We start from the raw sequence: 18,362 nt of genomic DNA on the forward strand, positions 1-18,362 counted from the left end.
GTAAAAAATGGATACTAGGTATGTAAAACACAAGTAAAAAAATGTTTTATTCATATCTTTATATCACTCTTCAATAAAAAATTTCTGACATAACAAGGCTTAAATCACTTGCATAAATTATTTGGTTTATCAGTTATCTGTAAACTGATTCATAATCTGTTATCAAATCCTGATTCTTAACCCTAAAGAAAATACTTAAATCTAGTATTTGCTAGCACTGAATGGACACAGAAACAAAAAGAGCTAGTTAAATTATTCAAATAAGGTGTCTTACTTGCTAGATTGTGACAAAATATATATGTACATAAAAACCTGTGCCTTATGAAGAGGTTGCATTTATAATTGTCATACACTAATCAAAATGGAGCACATTTTACAGTAGGTACTGCAAATTATCATGTACTATCTTAATTATCGTGGTATAGTATTTGAAGTCACAATTTGCAAAATATACAAAGGAAGCAATATCATACATAAATGTTTATTAACAATGTTACTAAACATTGCACAATATAAATATCACATGCTCTCAATAGTATGAATATCATAACTGGATAACATGTGCATTCTGGAATTAACGGTATTAACCATGTAATAAAAACTTTAAATTATCTATCACTCAAAGGTAATTAAGTCAACTAAGATACACCGAACAGAAGAGTTTCAAGGGAAATTCATCCTCCTCATGTCTTGAATGCCACACAGTTTGTGTTGTACCATCAACACAGTGCTGTACCATCAACACAGTTTTGTATCATCAACACTATGTCGAATAATAAAGACAGTGCAGTACTATTAACACAATTCTGTACCATCAACAGTGCTGTATCATCAATGCAATGCTTTTCTATTAACACAATGCTGTGCTGTCAATAAAATACTAAACCATAAACATGGAGTTGTACCATCAATACAATGTTGTGCCAGCAACACAGTGCTGCACTGTCATCAATGCTGTATCACTGACACAATGTTGTACCATTAACAGAGCTGAATCAATAGCAGAGAGCTGTACCATCAAGACAGAGCTGTCCTATCAACAAAGAGTTGAACCATCAGCACAGTGCTGAATCTTCAGCACAGTGCTGTACCATCAACACAGAGCTGAACTATCAGCACAGTGCTGTATCGTCAATACAAAGTTGAATCATTAGCACAGTGCTGTACCATCAACATAACGAGCTGAACCATCAGGACAGTGCTGTACTGTCAATACAAAGTTGAATCATTAGCATAGTGCAGTACCATCACCAAAGAGCTGAACCACCAACACAGTGCTGTACCATCAACACAGAGCTGAACCATCGGTAAGATGCTGTACCATCAACACAGTTGTGCCATCAGCATGGTGCTGACCATCAACAAAGAGCTGAACCATCAATAAAGTGCTGTACCATCAACACAGTTGTGCCATAAGCACAGTGCTGTACTATCAACACAGAGCTGAACCATCAATAAGGTGCTGTACCATCAACACAGCTGTAGCATCAACACATTGCTGTACCATCAAAATATCAAGAAAATATATAACTAATGACATGGAGGATGAAACCGGCACGCAAATAAATAAGGCTTGCTCGTTAGTAAACATACGACAAATAAGGATATGCCTGATTTTTTCATATGTTAGCTACAGTATGTGAAAAAACAACATTCATACTGTCCCTGGAAAAGTATCACAGTGTTAATCTTTGCAAAATTTTCACCACAGTGTGACTTAATATATCTCACCACAGTGTGACGGGTGGAAGAAATGACATGTTCCAAACATTTGACAGAGCTACACATTTCATTCTACGCAGAAATTATTTTCTGCATTGCCAAATGAAAATGACAAATATCAGAGGAAAATGTTATGAGTTTTTTCAACAGTCAACATTTCTATGCGAATGAGTTTACCTAGTATCAGCTGTCCATACCCTATGCTACTCTCATCGTGCAGTCTTTACAAAATAACATACAATATTAAAAAACATAAGGTCCTCTTTAACATTCTCTTACATAAGATCGACAATTAAACTAAGATGTAAAATGAATAACTGTATTTCCTCCTTTTTAAAGCCATCTAGCAGAACATTTCTAAAGTATCTTAATATTGTAATCCATGAAAAATGCTCAAATGCAATTCTGTTACATTATCTGGGTACACTATAACAATGATCTATTTCTCTTGAAGTCAAACATTCAACACATAGTTACAGAATCTTTTGTTAAGAACTCATCATCAGTTAACTGAAACCTATCTATGCAGTAGTCCAAGCATCACTTTGAGGAAAGAAACTGCATTTATAATGCAAGAATGACATCCATTTCGGTAGAATTTTCCCAGGAATCTAAACACAATACATAAAAAAACCTCTAAAGCAAATACCAGTCCATGTCTCTCCAACATTTACTCAACATCATTAAATTTTCTCTACTTTTACCATAGTACACTGCAATGGACAAGTGAACATCATCAATCTAATTGCAGCACTTCATACGAGAGGAAATTAATCTAACATGTCACCATAGAACCCTTAAAAAATACAGACTTAAGCTTAAACAGCCTTATTTCAGAAATTTGATATTTTGTCAACAGCATCACATTCACTTTCACTTCTTTTCAGTGGAGGGTTCATATCAGGTGATAAGAAATTCACGAAAGATGTTTATGTGAAACGAGTTAAGGGGGATACAGTTACTGTGAATTCAGTCATACTGTTTTCACAAATCTATGCCATGGAGAGGACCTAAGTTTGAATGGTAAATGATGTTTGGAACACACACAAAGTGACCTTACTGAAATGGATGACTCGTTTTGGTTAGCTGTTATGGCACATCAGAAAACAATACAAATGAATCAGAGAAAATGGAGGAAAACCCCTTTGAAATTTAAAAAGTAATAACTTTATGATTAACTAATTATTACTCTCATTTATAAAGAACTAATTCCAACGACTGTGGAGCATAGTATATCAGTGATATTGGTATTATATAGTTTACTGTATGCTTATATGCCATTCAGAGAATAATACATACTTACAAATTTATGTTAAATGATGGAGAAGTTTCTAATATTCTCCCACTGTTTACCTTAAAAAGGTGTATTCTGAAACATTGAAAAAGTAACATAAGAAGCTAAAGTATAATGAATACAGAAATATTACTTTAATACAGAGATGTGGTTTGTCCTGCTCTTAAATTCAACAGTACCAATGGTATAAAAGTATGAATCATAGTATCTGTATTTATTATTATTGTTACCGCCAGTAACACTATTATTATCACTGATGTTTTCATAGCCCCTAGACCCCTTTAATGGGGCCCTTGTTGCTTCAGAGCTGCATTCCAATCAAATGTAGGAAAGCAATGGATTACTTTTCAGGGAGAAGTTCTTCAAGGAGAATATACTTTCTTTCATCCACCGATAATGACAGCCTCAATGCAAGTGACTTTTAACCTGTAATGTAATCACTGGCAGGCTGAGTCAGACAGCATCAGTATTTGTAGTCTCTAAAAGACTCATATAATATTTCATATTCAGTAATATCAGTTCTGTTTTTACAAATGTATTTCCTAAGGAATTTCCTGCTTCTCTTCAGCAACATTACAAAAAGGCTTGCTAAACACTTACATTGCCTTCTCATAAATATTCATTTATAATATTTTCTACAATGCATTCTACAATGCAAGGAGGTGACTGTGGCCTAAAAAGATAACAGAGGGTAATCCTGATTTTACCCTTAAAAATATTCACAGTAGTTTAACAATCATTTAAGTATTGTACTTGGCTTTTGCTTGCATTAAAAATACAAGAATGCATTTGGAAAGAATATAGGCTTCACCACAAGAGGTGACCTATATAAATATGGGAAAGAGCAGGACAAATTATTTACAAAATAAATTAAAATAAAAGGTAATATCTGTAAAACTGCACCTTTAAGGTAGACCTTAAAAAAGGAGCTGCAATATGTAAGTGGCAAAAGAAAATATTTGAATGGGTGGAAATGGCCACAGAGAATATCTTTTCATCCTAAGAACCTTCTACGTTTACCCAAAAGAATGCTTCTGTAAATTACAAGGACCAATTAGTCCACAACTGTATGATGAAGAGAATATTTGGAAAGATTATGAATGTATCTACCTCATTTGAATATGCAATAAGGCAAAAGTAATATAAATAAAGATGGTTTAATTTTATCTTCCTGATTGTGAGTGTAAGTCCACTTAAAACAAATATACAGTAATTTCATTTATACATTCTGCAACAATCTCCTATGCAGTCACTTTCTCTAATCAAAAAATGTTCCACTTCTTGAATATATACATAAATGTCTATGTAGGAGTCTAAACAGTTCCCTTTGAGTATCCCATTATGAAATTATGTTCTACAGTTTAAGATTTCCTTTGCATCATTAACAATGCACTTCTTGTGTACTAAACAAATCAGAATAATTTGTTCTGCCACTTACTGAATCAAGAAAACCCGAACTTTTGAACTTGTTTACAAATTAGGAAACCTTGGTTATTATTACTTTAACATAAAAATTTATAAAGTGACTTACTAGTGTCAAGGACTATCATATTTACAACTGATACTTACACATCCTGCCCAGGAGTTAAATCTTGTACCTATAAAGGTGGGGAAACATAATGCTTCATCCATCATATAAGATTCTTATCTGGGAGCTACATATGTTCAGAGAATATCTCTGAAAATGCTTGACCAATCTCAGTCAAGTTTCGTATGCTGATAAATCTGAATGAGTCAAAATTCATAGTGAAAGCTTTCAGCAAAGAAGTTCAAAAGGTCATTAAAATAACAAAATGAGCCTAGGGCATCAGGGTGTGCCAGGGCCAATTCAGGTAGGTTTCATCCTCTAGGATGACCTAGAGTTAAAATCTGCAGTGATTATGCTTGACACATCTTTAAAACTATGCCTTCAGCTCAATTTCTTTTGATTCTTCCTTTTTCTTCGCTCTGTTGTCCTCCCAATTCTTGATGAACCGAAGTGGGATGCCCATGATGCCCGAGAATGCAAATAATCCACCAAAGAAATAGAAACTCACATCATAGCTGCCAGTCATATCAACAAAAGCACCTAAATGGGAAGAAATTGTTAGAGAAACCAGAATTAGTAATAAATAACATTGGGAGGTGAGTTTGAATGGAGAAAAACTGGAGGAAGTGAAGTGTTTTAGATATCTGGGAGTGGATCTGTCAGCGGATGGAACCATGGAAGCGGAAGTGGATCATAGGGTGGGGGAGGGGGCGAAAATTTTGGGAGCCTTGAAAAATGTGTGGAAGTCGAGAACATTATCCCGGAAAGCAAAAATGGGTATGTTTGAAGGAATAGTAGTTCCAACAATGTTGTATGGTTGCGAGGCGTGGGCTATGGATAGAGTTGTGCGCAGGAGGATGGATGTGCTGGAAATGAGATGTTTGAGGACAATGTGTGGTGTTAGGTGGTTTGATCGAGTAAGTAACGTAAGGGTAAGAGAGATGTGTGGAAATAAAAAGAGCGTGGTTGAGAGAGCAGAAGAGGGTGTTTTGAAATGGTTTGGGCACATGGAGAGAATGAGTGAGGAAAGATTGACCAAGAGGATATATGTGTCGGAGGTGGAGGGAACGAGGAGAAGAGGGAGACCAAATTGGAGGTGGAAAGATGGAGTGAAAAGGATTTTGTGTGATCGGGGCCTGAACATGCAGGAGGGTGAAAGGAGGGCAAGGAATAGAATGAATTGGAGTGATGTGGTATACAGGGGTTGACGTGCTGTCAGTGGATTGAATCAAGGCATGTGAAGCGTCCGGGGTAAACCATGGAAAGCTGTGTAGGTATGTATATTTGCGTGTGTGGACGTGTGTATGTACATGTGTATGGGGAGGGTTGGGCCATTTCTTTCGTCTGTTTCCTTGCGCTACCTCGCAAACGCGGGAGACAGCGACAAAGTATAAAAAAAAAAAAAAATGTGTTTAAAAAACTACTACATTATCAACATTATGTACAAGTTATCAATTTCACTGTAAATATATATATCAGTTTCTCCACACAATGAAAATGGTACAATTAGGAATTCATCCTCTCAAAGATGCCTGGAACATATACAGGGTGAGCTAAAAGTCACTCTGCACCTGCTGTAGACTATTTCTAGTCTCTGTACATTAATATATTTCCCATACTGTTTAAGTTACAAGAAGTGCAGGAAATGGCACCTACACACCTGAAATCAAATTGGAGATGGAAGAATGGAGTGAAAAATATTTTGAATGTTTGGGGCCTGAACATGCAAAAGTGTGAAAGGGATGCATGTAACTGAGTAAACTAGAATGGTGTGGCAAACGTGTTGTCAATGGACTGAACCAGGGAATGTGAAATGTATTGTGGTAAACCACGGTAAGGCCTGAGGGGACTGGATGTAGATGGAAAGCTGTGGTTTTGGTGAATTACAGATGGCAGCTCATGTATGGATGTGAGCGGATGTGGCCTTTCTTTGTATTTCCTGGTTTTACCTTGATGATGCAGGGGGTGGTGATCAGGTGTGGGGGAGGAGAAAAAAAATATAATATATTTTATTTTATCATACTTTGTCGCTGTTTCCCGCGTCAGTGAGGCAGAGCAAGTAAACAGACGAAAGAATGGCCCAACCCACCCACATACACATGTATATAGATACACATCCACACACACATATACATACCTATACATCTCAACGTATACATATATATACATACACAGACATATACATATATACGCATGTACATAATTCATACTGTCTGCCCTTATTCATTCCCATCGCCACCCCGCCACACATGAAATGACAACCTCCTCCCCCGCATGTGTGCGAGGTAGCGCTAGGAAAAGACAACTAAGGCCACATTCGTTCACACTCAGTCTCTAGCTGTCATGTATAATGCACCGAAACTACAGCTCCCTTTCCACATCCAGGCCCCACAAAACTTTCCATGGTTTACCCAAGACGCTTCACATGCCCTGGTTCAATCCACTGACAGCAAGTTGACCCCAGTATACCACATCGTTCCCATTCACTCTGTTCCTTGCATGCCTTTCACAATCCTGTATGTTCAGGCCCCAATAGCTTAAAATCTTTTTCACTCCATCTTTCCACCTCCAATTTGGTCTCCCACTTCTCCTCGTTCCCTCCACCTATGACACATACATCCTCTTTGTCAATCTTTCCTCACTCATTCTCTTCATGTGACCAAACCATTTCAAAACACCCTCTTCCTCTCTGTCAACCACACTCTTTTTATTACCACACATGTCTCTTACCCTTTCATTACTTAATCAAACCACCTCACATCACATATTGTCCTCAAACATCTCATTTCCAGCACATCCACCCTCCTTCGCACAACTCTATCTATAGCCCACCCCTCATAACCATATAACATTGTTAGAACCACTATTCCATCAAACATACCCATTTTTGCTTTCCAAGATAATGTTCTCGATTTCCACACATTCTTCAACGCTCCCAGAACTTTCGCCCCCTCCCCCACCCTATGATTCACTTTCACTTCCATGGTTCCATCCGCTGCCTAATCCATTCCCAGATATCTAAAACACTTCACTTCCTCAAGTTTTTCTCCATTCAAACTTACCTCCCAACTGACTTGTCCCTCAACCCTATTGAACCTAATAACTTTGCTCTTAATCACATTTACTCTCAGCTTTCTTCTTTCACACACTTTACCAAACTCAGTCACCAGCTTCTGCAGTTTCTCACCTGAAGCAGCCACTAGCGCTGTATCATCAGCAAACAACAATATTTTTTATTTTTTTTTTATTATACTTTGTCGCTGTCTCCCGCGTTTGCGAGGTAGCGCAAGGAAACAGACGAAAGAAATGGCCCAACCCCCCCCATACACATGTATATACATACGTCCACACACGCAAATATACATACCTACACAGCTTTCCATGGTTTACCCCAGACGCTTCACATGCCCTGCTTCAATCCACTGACAGCACGTCAACCCCGGTATACCACATCGCTCCAATTCACTCTATTCCTTGCCCTCCTTTCACCCTCCTGCATGTTCAGGCCCCGATCACACAAAATCTTTTTCACTCCATCTTTCCACCTCCAATTTGGTCTCCCTCTTCTCCTTGTTCCCTCCACCTCCGACACATATATCCTCTTGGTCAATCTTTCCTCACTCATCCTCTCCATGTGCCCAAACCACTTCAAAACACCCTCTTCTGCTCTCTCAACCACGCTCTTTTTATTTCCACACATCTCTCTTACCCTTACGTTACTCACTCGATCAAACCACCTCACACCACACATTGTCCTCAAACATCTCATTTCCAGCACATCCATCCTCCTGCGCACAACTCTATCCATAGCCCACGCCTCGCAACCATACAACATTGTTGGAACCACTATTCCTTCAAACATACCCATTTTTGCTTTCCGAGATAATGTTCTCGACTTCCACACATTCTTCAAGGCCCCCAGGATTTTCGCCCCCTCCCCCACCCTATGATCCACTTCCGCTTCCATGGTTCCATCCGCTGCCAGATCCACTCCCAGATATCTAAAACACTTCACTTCCTCCAGTTTTTCTCCATTCAAACTCACCTCCCAATTGACTTGACCCTCAACCCTACTGTACCTAATAACCTTGCTCTTATTCACATTTACTCTTAACTTTCTTCTTCCACACACTTTACCAAACTCAGTCACCAGCTTCTGCAGTTTCTCACATGAATCAGCCACCAGCTCTGTATCATCAGCGAACAACAACTGACTCACTTCCCAAGCTCTCTCATCCCCAACAGACTTCATACTTGCCCCTCTTTCCAAAACTCTTGCATTTACCTCCCTAACAACCCCATCCATAAACAAATTAAACAACCATGGAGACATCACACACCCCTGCCGCAAACCTACATTCACTGAGAACCAATCACTTTCCTCTCTTCCTACACGTACACATGCCTTACATCCTCGATAAAAACTTTTCACTGCTTCTAACAACTTTCCTCCCACACCATATATTCTTAATACCTTCCACAGAGCATCTCTATCAACTCTATCATATGCCTTCTCCAGATCCATAAATGCTACATACAAATCCATTTGCTTTTCTAAGTATTTCTCACATACATTCTTCAAAGCAAACACCTGATCCACACATCCTCTACCACTTCTAAAACCACACTGCTCTTCCCCAATCTGATGCTCTGTACATGCCTTCACCCTCTCAATTAATACCCTCCCATATAATTTACCAGGAATACTCAACAAACTTATACCTCTGTAATTTGAGCACTCACTCTTATCCCCTTTGCCTTTGTACAATGGCACTATGCACGCATTCCGCCAATCCTCAGGCACCTCACCAAGAGTCATACATACATCAAATAACCTTACCAACCAGTCAACAATACAGTCATCCCCTTTTTTAATAAATTCCACTGCAATACCATCCAAACCCGCTGCCTTGCCGGCTTTCATCTTCCGCAAAGCTTTCACTACCTCTTCTCTGTTTACCAAATCATTTTCCCTAACCCTCTCACTTTGCACACCACCTCGACCAAAACACCCTATATCTGCCACTCTATCATCAAACACATTCAACAAACCTTCAAAATACTCACTCCATCTCCTTCTCACATCACCACTACTTGTTATCACCTCCCCACTTGCGCCCTTCACCGAAGTTCCCATTTGCTCCCTTGTCTTACGCACTTTATTTACCTCCTTCCAGAACATCTTTTTATTCTCCCTAAAATTTAATGATACTCTCTCACCCCAACTCTCATTTGCCCTTTTTTTCACCTCTTGCACCTTTCTCTTGACCTCCTGTCTCTTTCTTTTATACATCTCCCACTAAATTGCATTTTTTCCCTGCAAAAATCATCCAAATGCCTCTCTCTTCTCTTTCACTAATACTCTTACTTCTTCATCCCACCACTCACTACCCTTTCTAATCAACCCACCTCCCACTCTTCTCATGCCACAAGCATCTTTTGCGCAATCCATCACCGATTCCCTAAATACATCCCATTCCTCCCCCACTCCCCTTACTTCCATTGTTCTCACCTTTTTCCATTCTGTACTCAGTCTCTCCTGGTACTTCCTCACACAGGTCTCCTTCTCAAGCTCACTTACTCTCACCACCCTCTTCACCCCAACATTCACTCTTCTTTTCTGAAAACCCATACAAATCTTCACCTTAGCCTCCACAAGATAATGATCAGACATCCCTCCAGTTGCACCTCTCAGCACATTAACATTCAAAAGTCTCTCTTTCGCACGCCTGTCAATTAACACGTAATCCAATAACGCTCTCTGGCCATCTCTCCTACTTACATAAGTATACTTATGTATATCTCGCTTTTAAACCAGGTATTCCCAATCATCAGTCCTTTTTCAGCACATAAATCTACAAGCTCTTCACCATTTCCATTTACAACACTGAACACCCCATGTATACCAATTATTCCCTCAACTGCCACATTGCTCACCTTTGCATTCAAATCACCCATCACTATGACCCGGTCTCGTGCATCAAAACCACTAACACACTCATTCAGCTGCTCCCAAAACACTTGCCTCTCTTGATCTTTCTTCTCATGCCCAGGTGCATATGCACCAATAATCACCCACCTCTCTCCATCAACTTTCAGTTTTACCCATATTAATCGAGAATTTACTTTCTTACACTCTATCACATACTCCCACAACTCCTGTTTCAGGAGTATTGCTACTCCTTCCCTTGCTCTTGTCCTCTCACCAACCCCTGACTTTACTCCCCAGACATTCCCAAACCACTCTTCCCCTTTACCCTTGAGCTTCGTTTCACTCAGAGCCAAAACATCCAGGTTCCTTTCCTCAAACATACTACCTATCTCTCCTTTTTTCACATCTTGGTTACATCCACACACATTTAGGCACCCCACTCTGAGCCTTCGAGGAGGATGAGCACTCCCCGCGTGACTCCTTCTTCTGTTTCCCATTTTAGAAAGTTAATACAAGGAGGGGAGGATTTCTGGCCCCCCGCTCCCGTCCCCTCTAGTCGCTTTCTACGACACGCGAGGAAAACGTGGGAAGTATTCTTTCACCCCTATCCCCAGGGATAATATACATATATATATACATATACACATACACACACATACATACGCACATATACACACACACACACATACATACATATACATATGAGAAATGTAAGAAACAATTTAGAAAACTGAAACTTCTAGCTTGAAATGAAAGAAAAAAAAGAATGCCACATATATATATATATATATGCATGTGTGTGTGTGTGTATGTAAAATATATATTTTTTTTCATACATATTCACCATTTCCTGCATTAGTGAGGCAGCAACATGAACAGATGACAGCCTCAGAAGGAGATAATTAGGCAGGAAGGTCAAGGTATATAACTATCCTGAAATTAAGCACATCATCATCCCTTGACTGGTAAAAAGCTGGTCTAATAGAAAATGTCTGCTCTGCCGAGCTCCCAGATGGTTTAGGAATATTTAGTTGTTTCTGACTGGTTGGAGAGCTACAGGTGGGTAAAACCAATATTTCTCCACCAGTAAGACTGAAGGCTTGAAGGTTCTAACCCAAATTTTCCAAAAGAATATCCCAGAGAATCTATGAAGCTCACAGAACAAACTGAAAAGGAGAGATAATAGATACCATATACTGAACTACTAACCAGTTGCCAGTCTTCGGGGGATTCATTTATCAATGTACTTTTATCAACTAAGTTCTGTTGTTGAAACAACTAATGTTGTATCATTGGTTCACTAGTCAGGTCAGATGAAATAAGGAATGTAGAAAATGATCACCTACAATTATCTAGTCCACCCTTATACAAACATTAGTCTGGAATTTCTTACCTGCAACAGGACTTCCAAATATACCAGCAATGCCTTGGAACAGCAGAAGTAGGCCAAAAGCATTTGTCAGTTTCTCCAAGCCAAGAAGCTCCACAAGCAGGATGGAACGCAGAGAAGCAAATGCAGCTGCAGAAAATAGGCAATGTTTTAAGTACAATGTAAGGTATATGGGTAAAAATAAATATCTATTATCATATTCATTCATTTATTATACATAATCACTGTTTCCTGCATCAGCAAGTTAGTGCCAGAAAACAGATGAAGAATGGCCCATCCACTCATATACACACATAAATACATATGTAGAAATAAATATATTTGCAATATTTCAGTAATTCGAAATACGCCCCAAACTCCTAACACTGAGCTTATGTCCTCTCCAATCATTTCCTCCTGCATGGTCTTCCAAGTCCTCTCCCAGATACAAGTGGGCAAGGCATATGTTCTGGATGGTATATCTCCTTGTGTCTTAAGGAATGTGCCTTTGATCTAGCACCAATCCAAACTTGCCTTTCACCTAAAAACCCAAAAGATTTCTTCTTCATGGAAACATGCTTTAAAGCAGCCCACCCTAAGAATGAAGACTATTCTAACTCTTCACTCTACTGCATCAGCACTCACTTCCACTAGCTCCAATCTCAACCTCTCCTCAACTCTCACTTTCTTAATACCTCAGAATCTTGTTTCATTCTCTCTGATCACCAATATGACTTTTGCTGAGCAAGATTCACAAGTGATCCCTCCTGTGTCACTCACCTATCAGGGATTTTGACAAATCTTTGATCATTGTCCTTGATTTCCCCAAAGCATTTGCCAGGATATGGCAAAAAAATCATTGCTCTCTAAGCTTAGTCTCCTTTAACTTTTCTACTCAATTCTCTTCTCTAAAGCACAGCTACTTTGCTATTCATTCTATCACTCTTATCTCCCTCTCAATCTGTTAACAATGTTGTCTCTCAGGGTTCTGTTCTATTGCCTTCCCTCTTTCTTCTCTCTATAAATGATTTTCTTTCTTCATCCTCAAACCCTATTCACCCTTACACCAATCATACCAATCTAAATACTTTAAATCATACTCTTTACCCTCCTAATTCCAATAATCATTCTTTTCCATTCTAAACATGTTTCCTCTCTTAATTCAGACCTATGAAGCAGCTTGGAATTGGGGGAAAAATACAATTTCTACCTACATTCTTTTTAAGTTTCACTTGGTTTCCACTATTAACTTTCAAAACTCTACCATTCAACTGTGCAGTAACAAACATTCTGGTTATAACCATACCCTCTGCTCTGTCCTGGAAACCTTACAAAATCTGAGTCACAAAAGTTAGGGATGTTGTATGGGTGCCAAAATAATTTTTGTTCACAGCAGCTATTTCATATCTTCAAAAATCTCATTTGCCTCATTATGAAATAATGTTTGTAAATATAGGGGCTCTTCTAGAAATGGAATCAAAGTTCTTCTGCCTTATCATATCTCCTGCCATCATCTCTATTCAACTATTCCCTATCCTTTGACATGATGATGCTGCCATTGCTTCTGTTCTATAGTTAACACTTCACCTATTAATCCTGTGAATTATACGTATGTATCCAAGCCACTAAGGCCTGGACTCTTAGCAAGAAAATGGCTGCTGCTCCAAGCACTGTGTGGAGACCAGCTACAGAAGGGCTGCCTCTCGTGATATCTCCTTTCCTCGAACAGTGTAGTCATGGAATTTTCTTCCTCCCCTCATCCTATAACCTTTCTACCTTTAAAAACCAGGCATATAAACATCTTCTCCATGCTTTTTGTAAAACTCATGTTTTTTCATACAAGATCGCCACAACTTGGGCATATTTTTGCCTGCTATGTTTGCTACTAGAAAATATTGGCAAAATAAAAAAATCACATTTGCTAAATAATCTTGGGTTCTTAGGATATCCGTCTTAGCTGTCTGTATTTTACCTATATATAGAACTTTATTTTCTTTTCCTTGTCTTCACAACATGTTGATACGAAACAAAATATACAGTAATGGAAAGAGTGAGGAAAGTAAGGTCATGTTTTTCTAACTATTCATAAGTGTGCTTCAAACTGTTCCTTCTGGCAAAATGCCATTAAACATTTGCACTCATAGTTCTTCCTTTCAGAGAGTCTCTAGTTTCTTTGGTGACTTGTTTTCCATCCAAAATTTTCTCTCTTGTGACTCTTCTATCAAGTATTTTGCAAGTATGTGCAATTATGTATATAAATTAAGAAAAAAGTAGGTTCTGCCTCATGAACAATGACCTAATAAAAAGTCACCTATGTAAAATTTGTAAAAAAAGTTTCTAATTTTGTTACTTACCTACAGAAAGTCCAAAGGCTACAGCATAAGCAAGCAGCAGGGACTCATCAGATATGAGAGGCAGAAATACAGTTGCTCCACCACCCAACATCAGAGAAAAGTTATTCACATACAATGCATCCACCTGTAAAAGCATCAATATATACAATGCTTATACCCCCAAAAAAATCAAAATCTTATGTATCTATCATGCCGATCTAATCTTCCAAAAGACAAGCTCAACAGAGGTATCAAATAAAGAAAAAGTGCACAAGGGCAAACCTAACAGACTGGAGTGTCATAGATGTTCCCATAAACTAAGAATCATTATGATTTCTCATAGCATCACTATTCCATAATTTAATAATCCCTTGTCCTTATGATTACCTAGGATATCATGTGTTCTCATATGACAGATGCATAACGAGTAAGAGGTGAGAGTTAACAAAGCATTATCTATACACCTATATCTCTGATGCCTATTCCCACTGGGAAATCCCTCAACTGAGGGTGGCCATGACAAAGAAGTCTTCATATATGGTGAACTCCAGTGCTGCTTCATAGCCTTTACTGCCCCATCCTTAACAAGCAACCAGCAGAGGGCAAATCTAGTGCAATGTTTCCAGAGGCTCCTATCTAATGTTCCTACTGACTACTACTACTTAATGTGACTACCTAATGTTCCAGCCTAATTTTTTCAAGGTATTTCTATTAAAAATGGAGAGTCTGATAAGAGCCTGGTCTAAATTGTTATTCATCAGTCTTAAACATAGATGGGTTTGCCATGTTCCAGCACTATACATCAAAAGTGCACATTACACTGAAAAGGTATGAGTTGTAAAGGCACATCAAGTAAACTATGGTAGTGAATAAAAAACAGCCAAGGATATCAAGAAGGAAACTAACATGCAGACACCTCTTTATGTATCAAGGTGTAATACTTATTTTCTATGTTACAGTAAAAAATACTGTATGATTACACAACAATTTTGCCTGTACAATATTACTGGTACAGTGCAGAACCTTGCGGAATAAAAAGAGAAAACAAGATAATTCTGATTCAGAAGCAAGGTAAAATGGCACATAAACAGCCCAATGATATGGTCCATACTAGCAAGAACCTAAGTCACTAGCATAAACAAAAGAATAAGAGCACATAATCCTTCTCTTTATAATGCCTCAAGCTCTACACTTCGTTGCTTCACAAATGAGGATTCACATATTTGCAATTACCTATTAATACAGTACTGGAAGGAAGTTTTACACTCACAGGGCCTTATCTCTTGAGCTTTCTCCACTTTTACATTTTTCTATACTGCCAGCATTCACAATTACCTAAGTGCACTTCTTTCATCTACTGCTCTGACAATAAACAACCACTTCACATCTTTTGTAAAAAAAGAAAAAAAAAAAGTTTTTCACTTAGCATTTTATTTCAGCCTCTGTTGCTGTCTTTGCCTTGCATGAAGATTTGTTCACTTTCAACACAATCAACCCAGTTTAGAAACTTGAAGGCTGTGTTTAAGCTACCACTTACTCTTCTCTATGTCATAAAACCTTTCACTGTAATGCAGCTCTCTTTAACAGTTCATCATCTAATCTATCCTTGCATTTGAGCTGAATGCTAATATGTATTTTTCAATCATTGTTCTTCATATATCCTCATGTTCATTATTGTAATAAAATATTACATGAAAACATAATACCAAAGCATGAATAACTGAAAAATGAGCTAAAAGAAAGTCTGAAATTTTTTGTATCAATATGATTAATCTGGTTATCTAAACTATGCATTATCATTGCTGGACAAGTGATAAAAAATTCATGTGGTAACTTGGAGTTTGTCATATTAATCATAGATACCCTTTGATGAGTTTTGAGTCTCCATCAAATATTAACTGATCGTTGTAAAAATAAAAAAGATGCATAAGTAGTGAAAGACTTCCAATCTTTAAAATTCCCAAGACTCTTAACAAGTTACTTTGTTAAAAATCTACGATCTACATGGCTTATAATTCATTCAGTTATAGAAGACAACTCCAGAGCAAAGTTTGCATCTCACCTTGGGATGATCTGAGACCCAACCACACACAATCCTTCCTATTGTGTTAGTTATGCCAATGGTGGACACCAGTGTAGCTACTGATCCTTCACTTATACCTCGTTGAGTAGCATACCCTAGAAAACAAAATGAAGACTTACATCATAAAGTGCATTTATGTGTAGGAGCTTGAACAGGTCTATAAACCATTCAGCAGATTTTATTTCTATCATATTCCCCCTTTTTTGTGAAACAAAAAGTAAAAAATTTTAAATACAATAACTGAATTCCTTTAAATCATCTATGCATGATGAATCTGAAAGAATTTAGGCCAACAAATGCTCCAAAAATGTAAAATTAACAATCTTAAAAAGCTTTAAGATGCACTTATTACATACCATAACAAATCAAGATCATTCAATGTGCAAAATGACAAGTACTGAATCTCAAGTTATCTTGACAGTGTATGAATTGGTTAAAATCCGAGCAAACACAATAAACCTTAATCTTTTCCTAAGAAAGGTACCATACACATAAACTTTAATCATTCTTTAAAGAAATGTACCATCAGTACAAGATATTCAAGATTCTTTTTGTATGTATTCATGAAGTTTCAATACAAACTTCTTGGGTAAATACTGAAATGATATCATCTACAGCCAAAACCATAACCTCAAAAAAAAATCAATTTTTTTAACTAACTAGAACTAAAGATATCTCCTTTCAACTCGCTTCTCATCTTGCCTCTTTTTTTTTACTCAAAGACCCTTATACTAAAGCAAACTTTTATATGTTGTTCCCAATTCTGTTCTCAACACATTCTAAACCAAAAAGTAAATAATTACCTACAGCGATACCCCCAAACCTGAGCTAATTACGTAGTGTACTTTTATCGAGTTTTGTGATTTGCAAACAAATTTTCTATAGAAAGGTATCACAACCACAGAGCATTACATTTTGACCATGAGATAACCATCTCCCATCACATTAAAATGGGTGACAGATGAAATCATTTTCATAATTACTGGTACCCATTACTGCTTCACTGGGCATATCAGTCTTCAAACTTGTGGGCTTTTGATAGTTGCCTTCATTTGGGTGCTATGCTTTGCCTTAACCATGAACAGAGGTATTTTCATTGTAAGCGCAATCTGTGCAAAGCACAAACATACTGAGGGCCCCCATGGTAATGAAAATATGATTATTCAAATAGAAGAAAGTGAGCTGTGCTCGTGTCTTATACCTTGAATACTGCAGTGAAACCAAAGACGTTGTATATACAGATGTATAGTATGTATACACTAAAGTATTTACCTGCACTGATCTAGCACAGAATTATAGTCTGAATAACCGTAAATTATTTCCATTTTCCTCTGAAAGTATATTTTGTGTTACAATCCTTATAATGAGAATAACTATTAAAGTTATGCAAAAATTCAATTTGTCTTTATGAGTCTTAATTTTTGTAACTGAATTTTTTTGTACATGTACATAAATAAATAAAATCAATGAATAAAAGTTTATTAGATGTAAGCAGTCATTTTGCTGAAAATACATGGCTGAGGTATTACAGAACTGGGAGGCCATGATAGTTTCTAGTTAACTAATCATGCAGAGCCTGAGGTTAGGGTGAGCTGGATATTTCCACACTTTGGATAAGCATACAGATGAGGTATATCTACATAGAAAGGGTGGCAGATATACAGGAATGTTTACAGTCAATGTTATGTTTTATACATTGTGAGCTTTAGAGAACATCAAGTGATGAAGAGTTACAGTAATATAGCTTAACTCACAAGAAACTGAGCTGTTCACTTGCATAGCTATCCAGTTGTTAATAGATCATTTATGAAGTTCACAGTGGTAGGTATAGGACTGTTTTCATATCTGCCTGTATGTGCTCTGATTGGAATAAGTGAATTGTGGTGATGAATGGTGGTCCTTGATGGAGGGATGTCAAGGGGAGGTCTCTGTGACAGGGGTGTCAGTAGTTTATGTGCCATTTCCTACATTAGTGAGGTAGTGCCAGAAACAAAGAAACATCCAATCTCTAGCTCTCATGGTCAATGCTTTACAACCACAAACTCCCTCTCTACAATCAGTCCCCACAGAACTAAATGAGAATTTGAGTTTCATAGCTGAT

At 37.7% G+C, this 18,362-nt stretch overlaps 1 protein-coding gene across 7 annotated transcripts in view; it reads right to left on the reverse strand.

Annotated features, from left to right (window-relative positions):
- Positions 1-34: 34 nt before the first annotated feature.
- Positions 35-18,362, reverse strand: part of LOC139756119 (monocarboxylate transporter 5) — a 205,087-nt gene continuing 186,759 nt past the window's right edge. For all 7 annotated transcript variants that reach the window (XM_071675199.1, XM_071675198.1, XM_071675202.1 and 4 more), the window contains 4 exons: positions 16,241-16,356; positions 14,200-14,323; positions 11,870-11,995; positions 35-5,084 (listed from right to left, as the gene is read on the reverse strand). In XM_071675199.1, the coding sequence (XP_071531300.1) occupies positions 4,918-5,084; positions 11,870-11,995; positions 14,200-14,323; positions 16,241-16,356 (533 nt within the window). In that variant the 3' untranslated portion in view covers positions 35-4,917. The remainder of the gene's footprint in view (positions 5,085-11,869; positions 11,996-14,199; positions 14,324-16,240; positions 16,357-18,362) is intronic.

The sequence above is a fragment of the Panulirus ornatus genome, chromosome 20, assembly GCF_036320965.1.
Source record: "Panulirus ornatus isolate Po-2019 chromosome 20, ASM3632096v1, whole genome shotgun sequence".
NCBI lineage: Eukaryota > Metazoa > Arthropoda > Malacostraca > Decapoda > Palinuridae > Panulirus > Panulirus ornatus.